The sequence below is a fragment of the Caloenas nicobarica genome, chromosome 1 (genome assembly GCF_036013445.1).
Source record: "Caloenas nicobarica isolate bCalNic1 chromosome 1, bCalNic1.hap1, whole genome shotgun sequence".
NCBI lineage: Eukaryota > Metazoa > Chordata > Aves > Columbiformes > Columbidae > Caloenas > Caloenas nicobarica.
In genome coordinates, this window is record NC_088245.1 from 58,385,113 (window position 1) to 58,402,461 (window position 17,349).

The 17,349-nt window shown below is 42.4% G+C and overlaps 1 protein-coding gene across 4 annotated transcripts in view; it reads left to right on the forward strand.

Moving 5' to 3' along the window:
• PTPRB (protein tyrosine phosphatase receptor type B) overlaps positions 1–17,349 on the forward strand; it is a 61,860-nt gene that overhangs the window by 14,430 nt on the left and 30,081 nt on the right. For 3 of the 4 annotated variants that reach the window (XM_065627020.1, XM_065627022.1, XM_065627021.1), the window contains exons 4-10: positions 1,193–1,469; positions 8,330–8,608; positions 8,954–9,211; positions 10,789–11,052; positions 11,961–12,230; positions 13,949–14,209; positions 16,354–16,620. In XM_065627020.1, coding sequence (XP_065483092.1) covers positions 1,193–1,469; positions 8,330–8,608; positions 8,954–9,211; positions 10,789–11,052; positions 11,961–12,230; positions 13,949–14,209; positions 16,354–16,620 — 1,876 coding nt within the window. Of the gene's footprint in view, positions 1–753; positions 1,061–1,192; positions 1,470–8,329; positions 8,609–8,953; positions 9,212–10,788; positions 11,053–11,960; positions 12,231–13,948; positions 14,210–16,353; positions 16,621–17,349 lie in introns of those variants that run through there. The other variant, XM_065627023.1, reaches the window with a different exon arrangement.

Here is a 17,349-nt window from a genome sequence, read left to right on the forward strand (position 1 = left end):
ACGCAAGAGCTGGAATGGTGGTTTAGTGATGGCCGAGGCCAAGAAGAGGGTTGGCCAGGAGAGGGGACAGGTGTGAGGGGCAGCAGGTATGAGGAGAAGGGGGCATGCAAGGTGAGGTGGCCATGAGAGGTGGCAGGCCTGAGAAGGGGGCACGCAACTCAAAGCGACCATGAGGTGAGTGAGTCAAGGGAAGGTGGCCATGAGATAAGGCAGTCGCGAGGCGAGGTGGCCATGAGCTGGGGCAGCCATGAGGCAAGGCAAGCACGAGGCCAGAGGGCTTCGAGCCCTGATGGGTGTCAAGCGAGGAGCAGGCGGCGTGAGGAGGGAGTGCTGCTGCCCCCTCCAACAATGGCACCGCCTGAGGGGGCGAGGCGCCCCCGAGAGCCAGGAGGAGAGCGGGGACAGAAGGCCCAGGGGAGAGCCGGCATGGGGAGGAAGGAAGGGAGGTGGGGTGGAAGAGGAGCCGGGAGGAAGCCGGGCCCCACAAGGAGCGAGGGGCGGCACCCCGGGACCCGCAGGTCGGGGGGCGCGGGGGACGGCGGCGGGTGCCGGGCGCGGGGGGGCGCGGGGGCGGCGAGTGCCGGGTCGCGGCGCTTCGCCCCCCGCAGCGAGACGCGAGGAAATCGCCTCTTGATTGCGGAAGTCGGCGGGAAGGGCGCCGGCAGAGTCAGCCCGGGTCAGAATGGCAGCGTGGGAAGCGGCGGCCGCCTCCCCCGCCTCCTCCGCTCCTCCTCAGCCGCGGGCGGGCGGGCTGCGGGCAGCCCCCCCACCCCAGCCCGGTGGCAGGGCGGCGGCGAGGCGGCCGGGGCAGCCCCGAGCGCATGCAGCAAGCGGGCGGCCCGGCAGAGGGCTCGGCGGCCGCCGCGCGGAGCCCGGCGGGGAGCGGGGGGCCCCCGGGGCCCCGCCGCGGCCACTTCGCTGCTTCATACCCCCCCACCCATCCCCGCTGCCTCCCTTCCCCTCTCCCCCTCCCCGCGAGGGTTATCGGGGTTAAAAGCTGTCGGCGATGCTGAGCTATGGAGCGGGATTTGCCCTGTGGACGGCGCTGGCCCTGACCAAGGTGAGCGGGGCGGGGTGTGCGGGGGTCGCCCCTCTCAGGTCCCAGCCGAGCCCGGAGGACACAGCACACAGCGGGGTTGGGAAGTGAGCCCAGGGGGGGTCTCTCAGAGGTTTTTTTGCGTTCTCCCCGCAGGCCGCGCCGGGGGAGGCTGCGGGATGCAGCGCCAACCTGACGGAGCGGCGCGTCGCCGGGCAGAGCGTGCGGCTGCGCTGGGGCGCCGCCGGCCGCGCCTGCAACTTCAGCCTGAGCGGGCGCTCCGAGGACGGGGAGGCGGCCGGCTGCCAGCCCGCCCCCGCGGGCAACGGCTCCTACGGCTGCAGCCTGCGGGGCCTGGAGGCCGGGACCTGGTACCACCTCCGCATCGAGCCGCTCGCCGACGGGGAGGCTGTCAACATCTCCGTGCAGACAGGTACGGGCGGAGCGGGGCACGGCAGGTGCTCGGGGGCAGGGAGGGACGCCGGGCTTTTCCTTCCCGTCCCCTTGCTTCAGCCGGGTGTAAGAGGAGGAGGGTGATGCATTTACAGCTACTGTAAATCTGCGGTGTTTGCTGCGCGTTGCTGTCCTGCACTCGAGGTCTCTTACCGCGCTGCCAGGCTTAACTACTGCTTAAAGTTAATCCAGCAGGCCTGACCGGAGAAGGTGCTGTGCAGAGACTAGGTCTAGTACTAGAGAAGGTTTCTGCCACTCCTCAACCCCTTAAGTTGCCATCCAGCACAATGCTTTAAGAAGTAGTAGCCTGTACCATCATTTGTGCTCATGCAGACCCAGTTGGCTTTGTAGTTCCTCAGATGACAGCTTATTTACTGTGCTTAAAATACAATTTATTTCATGGCAGGTAGATCCTGTTCAAGGATAGCGTACTGTTTCATCCCATTTCTATGCTTTTATTCTGCCTTACCAGAGCCTGAAAGTCAGAAAGAAAAGCTGAAACTTCTTGCTTGAATACAGCCAGTGAGGTGTTACGAGGTACAGTTGTGTGCAGAGCACTTGGAGTGTCACATCCGTGACTGGCTGTAAAAATGTTTCAGCAGCCTGCCAGAGTGCTGCCAAGGAAAGCCGTCTTTCTGCGTGTGTGTTTGTGCGTGCATGTGAACAACTCAGCTGTGAAGCAATGCACGACGTAGAGCCACAGGCTGCAGTGACAGAACTGGGCTCTTTCTACCTGTATTAGTGTTTTGTTAAAGATGATGAAATATTTTCCAGCCTCTGACTGGTGGTAACACAAACCTCCAACCAGAGATGTCTTAAATGCGGTCCATCATTAAATGTGTCTCTGATTTGCTCCTGAAGTCTTTGCTTTGGAGAGGTATTTTGCAGTATTAGTGTTGAAGATTACAGCAGCCAAATACTTGACAATTACCAGATCAGAGACATCATTTACTGTCAGACTCTTTTCCCTGCACTAACTGTACAGATGCATTAAATACCCCTCATTAATTTGCTTTGGTAACTCAAGGTAAAAAAGTCTAGCGACAAGTCTTCTGATGCGATAGCTATACAGCAAGCACCAGTCATGTCACTTGGTAAAAATGAGGAATGGGTTATATGCAGACAGTGATTTATATCAGTGTCACGCATCATGAAAACTGTTTTTAATATTGATGACTTGTAATTTGAAAATTGAAAGAATAAATCAACTGTTATCAGAATGATAGGTATAAATCACCGTCGTTGCTGGATAGTAGAGATCTATTACTGAACACTTGCGTAGAACTAGAGAAAAAGGTACCACTTCAGACCGCATTTTAATTAATGCATAATAATTTAGACAGTAACTTGTACATCCCGTTTATTACTTTTTTAATCAGTAAACAGATTTTACAAGACTGTAAGATGATAAAAGTTGCTGGAAGCAACTGCTGATTATAGTCACATTATGTAGCTGGTGTCAGAGTGAAAAGACTGACTGAAGCTTAAGTTGAAATACTGGAGATTAGTGGACTAGAGTTGATGTGAAGTTGATGTTTGGATTTTGGATATTAGGGAGCAGTCGAAAGCATGAAATAAGAATAGAGGAACCACAGAGGTTTCTTGCAAAGACAGCTAGTGGGATTGCTCTGTGGTTCCTAGCTTCCCCTGATGCAATTACACCTGCTGCATTGCTTGATCATATGTAAAATACACAATTAGCTCTGAAGTTTGTAAATTTATTTTGTTCTAAAGAATATATATGGTTCTTTTTGTCTGTCAACAGCCCATGTTGTACTGTCAGTACTATGAATTTCAAGGGAGAATGGGCGAGGATTATTCCTCTGTATGTTTCCTCTAGGGGCAGTATTTTAAACCAGTGTTCTAGAAGCTCATTTTCACCTGTTCCTTTGTAACTTGATGTCAGTAGTTTTGTTTTGTGATCTACTGAACATGAATGTCCATAGGAATTTGTTCCTGGAAACTATCCTGTGAATATGGAAGTATGAGCAATTTTTTCAGCCATATTGTAAACAAAATTCCCACTGATTTGAATGTTAGCGGAACTGAGCTATCATGAACCGTCTAAAAATAAGATGTCTGACCTTGGTACTCATTGAGGTTCCCTTCCTGAGCTCTTTGTCTAAGAAATATGGGGTAAGCTGTCCTTTAGAGGTGCCCAGCCTTCTCCATGGACTATAAAAAGAGCCGAGGTTAAACCAGGCACCTGGAATTTAGGTGATTGAAGTTAGGTGACAGGAATCCAATCCCATGTGTTTACTTTTGCAAAATGAGGTTTTGAACATATTTATCGTCTGGATACAATAAATGTACATGGAAAAAGTAGCTGATTCGTTTGTATACCTAGTTCAGAACCTTTAACTTTTTGCTTACATTCAATCCTGTTAAAATTTTCATGTACTTGTTCCTGTTATGAATTCACTTTTCATCATGTTTCTTATACAAAGTGCTAGAGTAGCTAAGCCCATAAAATCCAAAATATTTTGTCATATTTTGAGTGTGATCTGTTCTGATTAAGGATTTAAGGTGAAAGCGATGAATAATGTGTACTGTAGTTGCAGTCGTAATGTGAAGGCTCAGGGAGGACCCAATCCTTAACTTAATTCAGATTTTTGAGTATTTAATTTCACAATAAAATCACAGTTATGACAATGAGTTGTCTATGTTGTTTGCAAGTTTGATATTTCAATAGAGTAAATACGCAGCTCTGCATAAACTCTCAAGTAACACCAGACCTTTTATGAATCTTCGAGTAGAGAAACAGCTTCTGTTTCCCTTGTGGATACATAGATCTGAAATCTAATAATGTATGGAATACTAGTACAGTAGTCCAGGCTAGTCCACTAAGATGGACTCTGTTATGTCTCTTTACTCAAGAAATTTTGATCTATGGGTTATCAACTTAAAATGCCAAGTTTTTAATACTCTAGAGCAGAAATGAAATAGGTCCTGCAAAATGACGGAAAATACAATCACATATGCACTATGTAAGCCAGGTAGGCACAGGCGTGCAAACATAGACGATGTTGGCAGTTGTGCTATTTTGGTAGGATAGGAAATGAAGAAACAGCTGATAACACCATTTATCAGCTCTGAGCTGCAGATAAATTTTCCACGGCAAACTTGAGATTACAGATGTCAGTAGGCACAAGTCCGTTTGTTTATTCCTGATGAATATTTACCATTTGTTGTGGTTTTGAATATTTATGCATAAACCAGCACATAAAAACATGCAGCTAGTCAGCGTGCTTGACATTGTAAAGTTGGGACAACAGATGCACCTGTTGGTCCTTTCATGTTATCTTTATTGTTGTCAGTAAAACCATTTCTGTGACTGAGAGCTTTCTTGATTTGAGATAAAATTCTCAATTCAAATATATCTTCTAAAATAGGCCTATAAATGCCAGTTTCAGCATTGTTTTCTACAAAAATATTGCGGTGATATATTTTGTTACTGCCTAATCGAAGCTACCTGTAGTGAGAGAACTAACAGGTAAATAATTTTTTGTCAGAAAAATGCTAAATATTTGAATGAAAAGAGGTTAAGTTAAAACATCTACCTTCTAAGACACAGTCTGGTAGAGTTTTTTTCAAATGTAATATGTAGCTCTGTAAATGCCAGAAGCATGGCGTGGCCATCTGTTCAGTCCTGTAAATTTCAAATTATTTGGGACAAATCTGATTTATTAGCCATCTGTAGGAAAAACTACTGTGACATGGCTGTGACTATAGGCTGTATAATCCTATAATCCATAATCATGTAATTGTTATTGTCTCAAAAGGCAGAGTACAAGAAGAATATAAATAACCATGTAACCCATTCTAAAGATTTTCTAGGTTGTATATCATCCCAAAGAAACGAACATTTGTACTTCATGAGAACAATGAACTCAACCCTCTTTATTTAATCTTCAGAAAAGTCCTTGTAAAATAGGTTGCTGGTTTATGAAAAGAGAAAACTACGAAAAAAATGGATGATTTAGTAGGAAGATGGCTGAGACTGGAAGTCAGGAATTCCCCGTTACTCAGTCCTGGGCTCATATCTCTCAGTTATTTTTTTTTTTCTCCTGCATAAGGCAGAGGTGTTTCTGTGCTTACAGGCTGTATTTGGGACTCATGTCATTGGGATTGGACATAACCATATCTATCATTTATGTGAAATGTATCTATAGCAGCTACGCACACAAAAGTGAAAATGGCAGTGCAATATAATTCAAACAACATAAAGTCTTCTGGAAGACTCCTTTGTAGACTAGGAGGCCTTAATTCATATAGTATCAAATGGTATAAAAATATCCTTGTGAAAATCCGTTACTTCTGTGACATATCAGAGTTGTATCATTGCCAGCAGAGACTTGTATAACAATGAAAATGGCTTTTTAAGTGTTTGTTTCCATCCAGGGCCCTTTCAGCCCAGGCACTTCCCAATCTCATTGTTCCTTTGTTCTAGCGGATGTACAAAGCACTGAGTGTTTTGTTTTCTGGACCAGATAGATTAGATAAAGTCTGAATTTCTGAACTTCACCTTCTAGGCACGCAACTCTTTTCTTTGCTAAAGTACCTTAGAAGACAGATTGCCCAGGACACCGTAAACCCTTCTAAAAATGGAGGAGGTGTCTTCTTTTGTAGAGTTTGTCAAATAATGCGAATTACAATGTTAATTACTTTTGCAGGACTAGCAAGCAGTCAAGCTTGTCCTAACTGTCAGAGAGAGAGTTAAACATCTTGACAGCTATCATGACTGTTCTCTTGATATCAGTCAAGTTTAAACTTTTTCAGCTGTCTGTGCATCTGACCATATATAGTGCTGGAATTTCTTTGACTCCCAAAGTTTGACCTTTCTGATTAGAACAATTGCCTTCAAGGAACAAGTTTATACTCTGACTATTCACTTTTGCCAGCATAATAGTCTTTAGTGGCTTAGTGTATATTATAGGTGGAGCTGGTAGTCAAGCCTATTGTTAAGATTTCCTGACACTTTTCATTAAAACCTCCTGTCTCAATTGCTGTAACTAGGTGAAGTTTTAACTATTTGGCCTGAAGTTTGATATGCTTGGTCTTTGATTTGAGGTTTCGGTTGGTTTTTGGGTTTTTTGTTTTGTTTTGTTTTTCTCTTTTAAGCAGAGTTAGTTTAGCCTTAAAGAAAGAGGTCAAGAAAATAAGATAGTTATTTTTATTGATTGATTTTGTTAATTTAACTTGCATCTCTTTCTTTCTGAGGAGCACTAGCTTCTCTGTGGTCCAAAGCAGTAATCTGAACTGAAGCAGGGACCTGGGTTCAAAGAGACACAGTGTTTTTCACATAGTTACAGAGTCACACACTGATTGAGGTTGGGAGGATCCTCTGGAGATCATCTGGTCCAACCCAAGCAGGTCCACCTACAGCTGGTTGCCCAGGACCATGTCCAGACAGCTTTTGAATATCTCCAAGGAGGGAGATATTCCCTTGAAATTCCTAATATATTTGATTGACAGAGCATACCACCAAAACCTGGCACCACTCTGTTCTCAGCAGAGCTTTTTAAGAATCAGTTAAACCCTCTGCACCATCCAGGCTTTGAAGAAGACGCAACTTAAAGACCAGTAGCCCCATGAAACTCCTACTGCTGTATTTGGGGGGGGGGGTAGGTTTAACTTGGTCCTTTCGGCCTTTGGGGTGAGGTTTTTAATTATGCGATCTCACACACTTTCATCTGCCTTGTTTGGAGAACCAGGCAGCAATGACTGCATTGGAAAAATGGTCTTATCCTTCTGTGTTTAAGGCACTGTTGATATGGAAACCTCAATTCGTAGCCTGGATGCACCACTGGCTCCCCATCTTATGCTAGGCAAGAGTAGCATGGAGTGTACTCATGTGGAAGCCAAATGTAGTTGTTAAATTGTTGGGAAACATTTATTCTTTAACTCCCCAACTTGTAAATGCTTGATCTTGCTGCTTTGGGTTGTTTTACGAAAGCTTTTTAACATGCAATTGTTTAACCTTATTGGGAGACATAAGTGTCAATACCTTAGTACATCAACATGTAATACATTTCTTTTGATTTGCATGAAGTCTTGTGAGCGATTAAATACACCTGGTGAATACAAGCAACCAGTCTTTTGTTTTGGCCATCCCTTTAGAGTTATCATATTTTACAGGTGATTTTACTTGAGAAATCCTTAATAAACAACATAATGAACGCTGAGAGTTTCTCAGATAAATAGTCCCAATTAAAAATAGTTCCTGAAAGCTTATCCAATGTACTGTTTGGGTTTTTTTAAATTTATAAGAACAATACTACAGCAGAGCAGAAGCATATTCTATGAGAATCTGTCTGAAGTGTTTGAAGTTATACCAAAACCAAAGGATTGTTGCTCTTAAAATTTTATAAGTGCTTATGCCCATTAGTGATAAAGTGTTTAGCATGAGTGCTAGGAAGTAAAAGCCACTTGGTACCATTGTATCTACAAAGCTCCATTACACTGCAGCATTGTGTCTAATTTGCTGGATTTTTGTGTTAGCTGCTTTTTATTAAAGTTGTTACAGTTTTACTATCAGCATATTTCCAAGCTTGTTATATACATCCACACCTGGAAGTGTTTTTCTACATGCGTGTGTGTGTGTGTGAGTGTGTACACATATATACAAGTAACATTTCTGAATTTTGCAGGACTCTTGTAGACAGGTTTCAGTGATGTGTTTATAAATTTAAAGAAAAAGCCTCTTTGAAAAGCACTGGCAGCGTGATGATGATAAAGGGAGAGTTTTGAAAGGTTTTTTGTTCTCCTGTGTAAAACTTCAGACATCCCAATGCAAGAAATACTAGTTTATGGGGTTTGTTTGTTTGTTTTTAACTACAGATCCCTTACCACCACCTCGTTTTGAAATTAATAAGGAAAAAACTACCCTCACAAGCTTACAGGTTCAATGGGATCCTTCCTCAGGAAAGGTAGACTTGTATAACCTAGTATTATTTGACCACGATAATAGAAGGATACAAGAAGTCTCCATACCAGGAAGAACTTCAAAAATGGAAAACACTTTTTCCAATCTCATCCCTGGGAATAAATACAACATTGTTCTCAGTGCAGTTGCTGGAAATAAAAGTACCCCGGAACTTCACATAAGTGGATCTACTGGTAAGACTTCTTTTACAGTAGTTCATCTAAATAAAACCACTTACAGTATTTTGCAGTTCTGCATTTTGAAATTAACAAGTATGTACCATTCTTCTACCTGACAAGATATATATAAGTATCTATTGATTATACATAGAAATAAACAAACTATGAATCTCTGACTAACAGAAAGAGTTCTTTGCTAAGAATGGAGGCATGTTCTTATGACGTGTTTAAACATAAATTTGAGGCTGTGTTTTCACTAACCCTAAAGAAACTCAACATGTTGCAAAAGTAAATCTGTTCAAAAGTACTGAAATTGTGGAGATAACCATTAGGCCTTAAGCATGTTTTTTATTCCAACAGTGCCATCCCCTGTGAAAAATATTCAGGTCAGTGTCAAGACAGACACTATCCATGCCTCATGGTCTCCTGGTTCTGGGCACGTGGATCGCTACAGGCTGGTGTTACTGGATAATCATGTCCCAGTTCATGAGATTCACCAAGAAGATCCTCTGACCTCCTATACTTTTTCAGGCCTTACAGCGGGCCACCTGTACAACCTCTCTATCATAACCCAGGCTGCAGGATTGGAGAGCAGCAGTTTTCAAACTGTCAGGACAGGTATGAGTTCAGAATTCATTGCAACAGAATAAGAAGCTAAGGCTGTAATCTAATAATATTGCAGGACATATTTCAGAATAATAAATGGTTCGTGTTCCAAATGTATATTCCCAGACTTGAGTGACTGAATTACCCTTGGCAGGTGTTTCTCTCCAAAGGCTATCGAGGGAGTTAGCAACACCATTAGCTTATTTAGTTCCCTAAGTTGCCATTACAGCAAAGCTAGTAGCTAAATTAGCTTTTAGAGTGTCTGCAGCTAAATTAGCTGCACCGCTTAATGTAGGGAGCTCTGTTAAACATGCAAAGTTAGATGTTAACAGTCTGAGCCCAAGTGCACAGGTTTCACCTCATATCTGTGAAAAAGGTTCATCTGACTTCTTCAGTGAACTGGAGCAGTGTGTAGTCTGGTTGTTTCATAGTATTGAAGACAGCTTAACTCCATGATTCTTACTTAGCTGCATGGGAGGTGTAGAGCTTGTGAGTTTTGAAAAAAAAATACTTTTGATGTCTTTTTTCCTCTGGATTGCAGAATCGCTGACCTTCTGAAAAGGAAGTGAAAAAAATGGAGAGCGGGTTAAGAACTTTAATAATGTGATAGTTTTTTGTTTGTTGTTTGGTTGGTTTTGTTTTCCCCCAAAGAAATATTGATTCACAGAACCAGAGGTTTAGAAATGAAGCTTTTTCTTCAGGAAGGTTTTTCAGAATACAGTTCTGTGGTCATAGAGAGAAAGATGACATCCTACTGGAGCCCAGTGGTTAAAACACTCACATAAGGAAAAACAAGGTCATACCTTTGTTTTCCTTAATTCCTGACAAACATAAGGTGCAGTTTCTCCTACAGAAATCTGACCATGTAAACATAATTTAATATTAAGTGAACAATATTATGATGCCTAGGGCACACAGATGAGTGCTGTTATCGCCTAGCACTGGCTATTCTAGGGATTATACTCTTGTTTAATTTTATTTCTTCAGAATTTTTTATTTCTTCCTGTTGTGGGGTGCAAAAATTTTAAATCTCACAAGTTTTCTCAGGACATAAAAGCACTCCATCTAGTTTGCAGCATGGTCCTCCATTTCAGTACATCATGTGTCCTAAGCCTGAGAAATTAAGATATTGGAGGTGGCTATGTTTTTCTTTCAGTGGAGAATTTGAATAAAGGAGTTTGATTCCAATCTCATATACACTGATGTGAATCGGGCATAGCTCCAGTGATGCTGTAGTATTTATCCTACCGAAATTTACACAGGCACCTCTGTTCTTAGCAGCATGTGCCTGGTCTATTTTATAGTCAAAATGACTAGTGTGAGTGCAGACATGGCTAACAGATTTTCTGTTCAGTGAAACGAGAGAGGTCATCGTAAGAGGTGTCACTCTGAGCAGCAGAATGTCTTAAACAGGGCTGGGTTCAGTTTCACTGTGACCAGGCTTTGCCCTTTCACTGTTCAGGCACATTCATTCATACTTCATCTCATATAACCATTTAAAAGCAAAACTTAACTCTTGCAGTTTGGAGGCAGCAGGTCTTATATGTTCTATGGTCGAAGTATTTTATTCTCTTATTTTTATTTTTTAGCCCCAGCTGAAGTCTTAGATTTGACGGTGACTAATGATGACAGCATAGATGCTTTGAAAGTTAAGTGGAGAAGACCTTCAGGAAACCTCAATTTCTATAATATCACTCTGTCTCATCTTGAATCAGTTAAAGAAGTCAAAACTCTACAGCCACCAGTCACAGAAACTCACTTTGACAAGCTGACTCCAGGACGTCTTTATCAGGTTACTGCCCGCACAATCAGTGGTGAGCTGTTTACTGATCGGATGGCAACTGGCAGGACATGTAAGTCTTCTCCTTCAGTAAGAACTTTGTAACCAATGCTATTTTTGCCTATACTGGCCTTGTAGAAAATCATTGTAGGAGACAAAATTATTTGGATTCCAGGCAAAATAAAGAGCACAACATTGTTCCTGGAATACCCCTTCCTGACTCTCTGGCAACATTCAATCTGGCAACCAAAAGCAGCTACAGTGTAGCTTGGGAGCAGGAAACAATAATGTGTTTTAGACCTTATAGTTGGGCGAGTCTGTTACAAAACTGTTCCATGCTACTTCGCTGCTGACCAACTTCATTATCTTGAATTCAACTCAGCACAGTATATAAAATGAGTTACATTATGGCAGTCTGCATGTAGTCAAATTGTTAGCAGATTTTTAAGTAATTTTGCTCATGTTGAGCTTCTCATCGACCATCACCCCCAAGTCTTTCTCTTCGGGGCTGCTCTCAAGCCATTCCCTGCCCAGCCTGTGTTTGTGCTTGGGATTGCCCCGACTCACATGCAGGACCTTGCAGTTGGTCAGGCAGGGACTGGGAGAATGAAGAATCATCCACTGTAGGAGAAGATCAGGTTTGAGACCATCTAAAGAACCTGAAGGAGCACAAGTCCATGGGACCTGATGAGATGCATCAGTGGGTCCTGAGGGAACTGGCAGATGAAGTTGCTAAGCCACTCTCCATCGTATTTAGGAAGTCGTGGCAGTCCAGTGAAGTTCCCACTGACTGGAAAAGGGAAACATAACCCTCATTTTTAAAAAGGTTGCCAACCTTTTTAACGAGATACCTCACATTGCTCTAACTGATCCAAGTGCTTCTGCAATAGCCGTGCTGCAAGACGGGTTTTGCCAGTGTGCAGTTACATCTTACCAGAAATACCCCGCTTCGGAATTGCTCTCTCAATTTCTGCATTTCAGTTCCCCAGAAGGTGTCGGAGCTGAAGGCCGGTGGTGGTGGCTGGCTGAGGTCTCTGCGAGTGAGCTGGCTGCCCCCTGCGGGAGACTGGCAGAGGTACCGCCTGCTGCTCTGGAACCGCTCGGCCCTGGTGCTCAACGCCACCCTGGAGAAGGACACGACGGAGTACCTGGTCCACGACGTGGGGCTCATCCCGGGGAGGCAGTATGGTGTGGATGTCATTGTGGAGAGCGGCGACTTGCAGAGCAAGTCCAGCTGCACGGGGAGAACAGGTCAGCGTGCTCCTCTGGAAGCATAAACGTGCAAAATGTTCAGCTAGGCTCTGTGGGCAGTCAGAAAGAGAGAGTTCTTGGGAATCTACAGATATATTTCACTATTAATACAGTAAAAAGTAGCTCCCATGTAAACAATAGAAATAATTATTTTTAGCAGTTCTGTGAAAACTTTCAGAGTTATTTCTGTGGTAAATGTTTTGTTAGTGAAAGTTTGGAGAATTCTATCACCATTCTGTCATGACTGAGGCATTACACTACACGCATAACATTTCACTGTTCTGTTTTGTAGCTGATTGTAAGCACCCTATATAGTTCTTAAAAAGAGCAATATAGATCTTCCTGTATTGTTCATCAGTATTTTCAATGGCAAACTGGTTTCCTTGCTACCCTGTATAAAGAATATCAACAGTCTGAGGTGTATGTTAGTGTGGCTGTTCCATTACATCCCATTTCTTGTTCTGTGCTCCAGAAAGAAAATGTGGTTAGTCTGTTCAAGTCAGCCTTTCCAAAGGAAATCCCTATACACTGCAGGGACATGAGTGGAATTCTTTTGCAGCATGTTAGTCAAAGCTACATCTGATTGCTTCAAACTTAAAAAATAATTGCAATAAAATTGTTAATGGTTCTGCTGTGAATGCAAAGTAAATGCAATTCAGAGGAAAAGAAGACTTGGAGGAATATCAGGAGAACGTGAGATAAGATAGGGCCACCCCTCTTTATCCTCACCCTTCCTTGTGCCCACCTTTCCTGCTACACCCTTACCTGTCATTCCCTGAAGGCTTCATTTTGTTAGTTTTGCACAATGGCAAGAGCAGTAGAAGCAATAGAACTGAAGCTTTCTCTAATTTCATGCCAAGTTGATCAAAGCAAGGCATACTCTCATCTTGCTTACTCTGATATGCATTACAAATAACTTAAGTTTCTGGTGTTACTTTTAATTGACACAGCTAAGTGATTAGAAAATGGTCCAATAAATAATATCCAGTAGTGAGTGCATCATAATGGTGTTTGGCCCACAGGCAGGTACATAATGTACCTGTTATGAAGCATAGGTATTAGGCCCTATTCTGATTTAATGTTCTCCTACATAAACCCACAGTCTTGGATAGTGAATTGTATTTTAACATTACAGGGACAAAATCAGATCAGGGGACTATGTTAGGTAGCAGGTGCCCTCTGTGTATGCATGCACACTCACACATGAACACACACAGAAATTCTTTCTTTTATACCACTGTAAGACTGTAGTGTCTCCCAACTTGACTGTGATATGAACCAGTGTAAAATCAATGTCACTCTGACCCTATCATTTGCATCCATGTTTGTTATGGCTAAATTGGTGTAGATCTGTTTTATGGTACAAATGTTTTACATCCGTGTCTAGCGCCCACACTTCAAGAGGAAACTCACTGACTTCACTGCATTTCCATTCACACTAAAATATATATCCTGACCTAAGTTTAAACTGAAGCATTACAGCCATAATGCATTGCTGAAGTCTGCTGCTACAGCCCTTTACTAGAAGAGTAGCATGAATAGTAGATTTGTAAGATTGGCTTCCTAGAAAAAGGGAAAGAATCTCCTCTTCATTACAAATACTCTGTTGCTTTCACATTTCTGTCTTACAGAACAGATTCCTTACAGCAGCTTGAGATGTGGCACATATGTTCACTACAAAGTCCTGTTCTCATTGTGATCTTCGTGTACTTTCACAGCTCCAGAGCCTGTTCTCCAGCTCCGTGTGAAGCACACTAATGAATCTTCGCTTAGTGTCATGTGGATGACCCCTGTTGCAGAGTGGGACAGCTATGTGGTTTCACTGGGAGACAGGGATCTTACTGTCATTAAAAAAGGGCTTGCAAAAGAAGCTAAGGAATTCACTTTCACTGACTTGGTACCTGGAAGAAAATATACAGCTACCATCACTACCATTAGTGGGATTTTAAGCAACTGGACTTCAGTGGAAGGAAGAACAGGTATCATCCTGTCAAACTATTTTGATCTTTATTTCTATTAACCATTAACAACTTTCTTTGCTTTGTTGTGAACTGAATGAACTCAGTGTCTAAATCTCAAAAGTGTTGTATTTATGTTTGTTTCCTCAATAGAAAAGTTATGCTCCTGAGTCTCTCATTTCTGACTCAGTTATCTTGCAGTATTTATTTAAGGTTTTGAGGAAATGGATATGTAATTCCTGGCAAAACAGTTTTCTGAAATCTTATGTCACGTCTGATCAATCTACATTAGCACAAGATTCCATATAAGAAGAACAATTTTCCCTGAGTATCTTCAGGAAGGTCACTTCCTTGATTCAAAGCATTCATCGTCTGGAAAAAAAAACACCACCACCATACAGGAAAATGTTGCTTTAGGGGGAACATTCCAAAGCTGACAAACACAAAACATATGTGACCTTGAAAGTGTATTTTGAATCCCTCTGCTCTTCTGATTCCAGAATCTGTACATTACTTAGAATGATGATTGTGACACAAGGAATGTGACTGTGACACCCCTGCAGGGTGCTAATTTTGTGTACAACTTCTAAACTGTGTGTGTTGCTTTTAATTCTGCTTGACTTACGCATTCTCCAGTGCAAGCAAAGACTTAAAATGTAGCTCTGGTCTGGCACAGCACAGGAGAAAACTAGCTGCTAGTGCATGAATCAAATCATGCCTATAGCTTGATAGTGGTCTTTACTTACAAGTTGTAACTCCTTCCAAGGCCTGAAAAGTTTGACTTACATTTTTGTTTCTCTGTTATGTGATTAGATAGCTGGGATTTCACTTCCTTCTGCCTTACGCCCCTTTAAGAGGCCTGTTCAGGCATAAAGGTTACAGTGTCCCACTTCACTGGTATGAATCAATGCTTGAAAACACATCAGGCAGGGACAGTCTGTCTGCATTACATTCAAAGTGATAAAGAACAAACATCAGTGAATTTGAATGGAGGTCTTAATAAGCATTCCAAACTTCTGAACCGTCTTTGCAGTAGGACAGCTTACTAGGCTTGCAAAATATTGCTGTAAATGTGACAGAAATAGGTCTTACATGCATCCCAGATTGGTCAGCTTGTAGTGAAGCCTGAGGTATCACTAAAAGTGCCTCTAGCACAGAAACGTGTCACTTTAGTGTCTTGTTGGAGCTTACTATGTTATGACGTTATGGTGAGATTTTTGGCTCATTTTTTATCAGCATTACATTTTTTTCAGCTGTGTGCCTGATTTTCTAATGTTTGTTATTGATTGCTAATCCAGTACTATGTGTGCAAAAAGGCTGATATAAAGCAAGAGATGAAGCTTGCAATCACATTTTGTAAACTTGGAGTGTTCTTTATTTCGGTTGTTCTTGGTCATGGAAGCAGAAATACTTAGAAAGAAGTAACTGTATATCCTTACTTTGACCAAATATTGTCAAGTTAAAAAAAATGTTTTGGGTAAAATTTATGCTAGGTATTCCATTCCTTTCTGTTATTTCTTTTTCCTTTTTGGTCTGGCTAAATTCAGCAGCTTATACTTAGATAGATGTCATGTAAGTTTAACAATTAATTCATCTTTTGATGCTGGAAAAGTTAATATCCTGCAGATCTTTTGACGTAAAAAACAAAACCAAAACCATCCATCTCAGTTAACCCCAAAATTAAAGGGTCTGACGCTTCTCTGGGGTGTAGATGACTGTGCCTCAGGTATTCATCAAACTAGTTTGCCACTTTAGAAAAATGAAAGATGGGGAACAGGAGAGGAAAGGGAGAATGAAAGACACAGACTGTATTTGAAATAGTCATCACAAGACCAAGAGATTTCCTACATCGATGGCTTTTGTTGAATGGTATCTATAAATGTCATCTCTTCCCATTCCCTAATCTTGAATCATTTTGGTCTGACTGAAAAAAGCTCTGCTAAAGCCTGCAAGACCTTTTAGTGCCTTAGATAGTTTCCCATAGACAGCATCCCATCAGACAGGAAACAGTCCGCGGATTATTTTTAGTCCTGTTGAGTCTGGCTGCAAGTTGGAATGTTCTTTTGATGCACTTCCTCAATGTGACTGAATTTGGGTTATTTGGGGCATTTTGTTTTGTTTTATTTTGTTTCTTCTCAGTAACATTGTGACAATCTTCTTTGCAGTGCCAGCCCAAGTGACTGGTCTGACTGTGGCAAATCAGGGATCAACCAACAGCTTGTTCACGAACTGGACAAGAGCACTGGGAGATGTAGACTCATACCAAGTGCTACTGATTCACGAGAATGTTGTCATTAAAAATGAGACTGTTCCCAGCGAAACCAACAGATACCACTTCTCTCCCCTGAAACCTGGAGGACTTTATTCAGTTGTTGTCACCACTGTCAGCGGGGGAATATCTTCAAGGCAAACGATCGCAGAAGGGCGGACAGGTAAGAAGGAAAATACACCAACATGTCTTTCATCAGTTCCCGAGTTTATTAAAGAGAATGGTCTTGTGATTAAGCCACTGCACTGAGAATTCAGAAATACAGCAGTTTCAGCCATACAATTCCTGCGTGTGACCTCAGGCACACCGTGGGTCCAGATTCACGCTAACGTAGCTTTAGGGAGCTAACTGCTCTGCCTACAACAGGAACACTATACAGCAGGATCACTCTGTAGCAAAGACAAAAATAGGCCCTAAGAGTGACGTACAGCTGTGGTGGGCAAATCACTTTCTGGAAGGGACTTTGTTGTTCCTTTGACTAGATGGCAGTGTAGGGTTATTACTCCTTACTTATGTGTGCAAATTAGCTGCCTAAAGGTGGGGGGATGAACTTGTGTCTCAGTCTTTCATGACCCATTATTTTTCTCCAACCCAACATTAAAGGATGTCCACCAGGGTTAATTATTCATTATGAGGCCCTTCTGTACTGCGTAGGACAGGATTTACTATTGCATCAAATACTGTAAGTTTAGTGACTCATGGAATGTAACACCAGCCCTTTGGATATTTAGACAGAGGGAAAAATTGACAGCGCAGTGCAATTTCACCCTTTTTGTGAATTTGGAAAAGGCCAGGCATTCTGCAGTGTCCTCCGATGTTCAGTTTGAAAACAATGATTTTCAGAATTAAGAAAAACAAACAAACAAACAATTGGAGAAGATTAAGGTCTGTG